This window comes from Sitodiplosis mosellana, unplaced genomic scaffold (assembly GCF_009176505.1).
Source record: "Sitodiplosis mosellana isolate CC-2019 unplaced genomic scaffold, AAFC_SMos_1.0 Smas_scaffold_794, whole genome shotgun sequence".
Lineage (NCBI taxonomy): Eukaryota > Metazoa > Arthropoda > Insecta > Diptera > Cecidomyiidae > Sitodiplosis > Sitodiplosis mosellana.
In genome coordinates, this window is record NW_022596036.1 from 1 (window position 1) to 3,839 (window position 3,839).

The 3,839-nt window shown below is 36.4% G+C and overlaps 1 protein-coding gene across 1 annotated transcript; it reads left to right on the forward strand.

Moving 5' to 3' along the window:
• Nucleotides 1–5: 5 nt before the first annotated feature.
• LOC129570952 (myrosinase 1-like) lies at nt 6–3,349 on the forward strand (the record flags this gene model as incomplete). The annotated part of the gene is made up of 4 exons (XM_055450675.1): nt 6–144; nt 382–516; nt 921–964; nt 1,055–3,349. Coding segments are annotated over 4 exons (600 nt in total), but the record flags the coding sequence as incomplete, so codon positions are not given.
• Between the last annotated feature and the right edge of the window lie 490 nt (nt 3,350–3,839).

The following is a 3,839-nucleotide window of genomic DNA, read 5'->3' on the forward strand; positions in this document are numbered from 1 at the left end:
ACAACAAATTGATCAATAAACTCATTGAGAATGGAATAGAACCAATGGTAACCATGCAACATTTTGATCTGCCGCAAAAACTGCAACAGCTGGGCGGTTTCACAAACTCAATCATAGTAAAATACTTTGAAGAATATGCACAGGGTTAGACACAAATTCATACTCAACAAACACTCGGTGATACTAGAATCTACTCGGTGCTACTCGGCGCCATTTGGTTCAGTGTAATGTGTAGTATACACAGAGTCAAAGTCAACTGAGTGTTTTGAGTAGTTTCGAGTTTACATTTAAAATGCATGGATGTACTCGGAACTACTCGGTGCAAAATGAGACAAATTCTTCAAAACTTGTACGTTAAAAAACTGCGTCTACCCCCTTGAGAATATGCCAATTTGTTATACCAACGCTTTGGCGATCGTGTGAAATATTGGATTACCATCAACCAGCCAGCGGAATTTTGTGTACAGAGTTATGGCAGCAGTAATCATGCACCAGGAATAAATGCTCATGGCATTGGTGAATATTTATGCGCTCACAATGCCTTGAAATCACATGCCGTTGTACAGATGGGCGGACTTTCTGATTAAGATTAATTAATCATAATCAAACACCCGAGATTCGCGATGATTAATACGACCACTTAATCACTTAATCGCTATTAATCATGATTAAGTGATTGTGCAATTGATTAATTAATCACATCGAAAGAAAAAGTTTCATACAAGAAACATGTTAATTTTGGCCAGACCTAACAAATGTTGAACAAAAATGAGTCTGGCAAAAACCACCCAGCTGTTGCAGTAAGTAATCGCAAAACGCCCACCTGTATGCCGTTGCTTATCGTTTATACAAGAGCAAATATTATAACCTGTTCAAAGGACACGTTGGTATTTCTTTGGATTCTCCATTCTTTTATTCAGACACAAATGACATGGTAACAGTGGATAGAGCGTTACAATTTTCGGTGAGTTGGAGAGTAACTCCTTTTTCTGAAGACGATAAAGTGTGATAAAACTTTGCTGATTTTTTATTAATGAAAAATGCAAATATGTAGCTTGGTTGGGTTGCTCATCCGATTTTCAGCTCAAAAGGTGGTTATCCGTCAGTTATGATCTATCAAATTGCAAAGAATAGTGAAAAAGGGGGTCAATTAAGATCAAGACTTCCGGAATTCTCTGATGATTGGATAGAAAAAATTCGTGGATCAGCCGACTTCTTAGGCTTGATTATTTTTTTCGAGAAATATTGGGAATCTATTTATACAGAAGCTGTTATGAATGATTTTTGGGGTACCTCCCGAACAAAAATTGATATTTTCGTAGCAAAATGCATGTAAAACGTAACTTTTGTTCGGGAGGTACCGCAAAAAGCCAATTTTAAGAGCTTTTGTCTGGGAAAACTCCCCTTATTTTCGAGAATAAATAACTTTGCGCCAAGACGCCAAATATGTGAAAACATAACTCGATTTAGTCATGTGGGTACTTAAAATGTTCGTAAGGGATCATACTAGATGTTCAAAGGCAGAAGAGGTAGAAATCGTTTGCTTTTATCTGTCAAATCGAAGCTCATGTTTGTGATTTGCTCATTTTGGCCTGAAATTTGTCTTTTAAATGTGAATCAATTGTCGCCAAACTCCATCCAAATCGCAATCTGACAAGTACCAAAATATTTATACAGGTTCTAACTACACGACACAAGTCCAAAATTGAACAAAAGTCCACCACCTGGGTGACCAAAAGAGCAAAAAATGCAAAAAATGCCGAAAAATTGCCTTTTTTTCGTCATTTTACACTGTAACTGGTTCAGAATGCCTTTTCAAGGCCTGATGTCTTGGTAAAAGTTGTAGATATTGACGAGCCAAACAAAACCTCATCATTAGTTTTTGCCGAGAATTGACTGGAAAAATGATTTAGGTCGAAATGTTGCGATATGAATTGGCTTCCGAAATCGCTGTCATGAAAATTTTGATATGGGGCTTGCCATGGGTTTTTATATGGTACCCATGTGATTTTTTTGGACAAAACCTATTTTTTTGAGGTATATTTTTCGAAACTGCCCGGGCCTTTGGGATGAGGGACAACTTTTTTTTGGAGCAGGCTAGTGTACCTACGTCGAAAATCTCAAGCTGATCTGCTAATATAGTTATTCAACGAAATGGAAAAGACTTTCATTACGTTTTTTCATTAAAATTGAAGTAAATTTCCCTTTGTTTTGAATGAAATGATTCGGAAACGCCGTAAATTAGAAATGAACCCCGGAAATTAGAAATTTTCCATACAAATTTTCAAACCTGAAATTCATTTCTAATTTCTGAGGTTTTCTAATTCTCGGGTTTCTAATTTGCGGGGGCGCACTATAATTGCAATTGCTTCCGATCCTGCCTGACCGATTTTTCATATATGATCTTGTTTCATAGTCACACACCACTGAAAATCATAGTATTTTGGCAAATGCATCGAGTAACCATTGCAAAACATCAATACGTAGTAACGGCCCACAGAGAAGCTGTTAGCGTCGTCGTAAAGTTGATTATATTCTAGTAAAGCCATACACGATTGAAAAAAGTTGCCGAAAAATTCAATGATTCAATGAATTGGAATTGAGATGACATTGACTGCTATGTGTCAAATGACTTACATTTGAAATGTATTGTGGCACTAAATCTATGGGCAGCTTCATGACGATGAAACAAGAAATGCAAATTGAGTTATTATCAAAAATGACACCTTGTCACCTAGCATAGAACAAACGAAGAAAATTTCAAAGAATGACTTTTCTGACCACATATAGCGCTGTAACTCCTTTCACAGATGGAAAACCATTCTGGCAGCTTCAAATTTAATGGCAGCTTCATGACGATGAAACAAGACTTCCAGCCAATTTTGAGCGATATGTCGTATGTGCAAATTAAGTTATGTACTGTGAATCATACGTTTTACGCAATATTCCTCGGATTTTTCACTAGATTTCTATTTTATTTTATTTTATTGATATGCGGGTAATTTTGATAGATTTAAACTAACACTTCAATTAAAGTGTAAATTTTTGCATGGAGTATTTTTGTAATAAATGATTCTCACTTGATTTCCAACAAATGTTCAATTTCATTTAGAATTGGATAGGTTCCATACGATTTATTCAGAGCTTGTGTTGATTTCACTTCAAATGCAACATTCTTAACCACCTTCATCATTGCTCAAAGTATGTCATACTGAAAACACTTGTTGAATCTCGATAAAATTTGAAAAGTTCCATTGCTCCGTCCAACATCAACATATGTTGATGCAAATTATCGCTTGTGGCGATTAAGATTGTCACATTAGAACGCGCCTTCATTGCATGAATTTGTGGCTGCATATGAATTTGGATGAGTCATGTACGCCAACACAAGTTTGAAATGATTCACAGTGTTCCCTCGAATAACGATTTTGTCATCATTTCCAGGCAAACCCCATTCCGTTGTGAAATTCCTTAGTTACGTCTGTTGAATTGTTGATAATTGTCGCCGAAAATAATTCACTCATTCTGACTCAGATGTCACAATCATTCCCAAATGAATCATTCCAAAAACATGTATTTTCAATTAATATTCAGAGCGAAATTAACACAAAAAACACATAGAGCAAACATATATTATGTATAATCTCTCACAAACACGCAATCACGATTTGTGTTGCGTTTTTCCTCTCTGTTGGACGACAGTCAATTCATGCGGCATTTCCCAAAGTTTTTCTTTACATCGTAAATGGAGCGAGTGCCGTGCCGTGGTAACACACTGTGGTATCGCAATAATTTTATCAAATTGTCGACGCGTCGCGTGCGACGTTTGCAATCAGCAC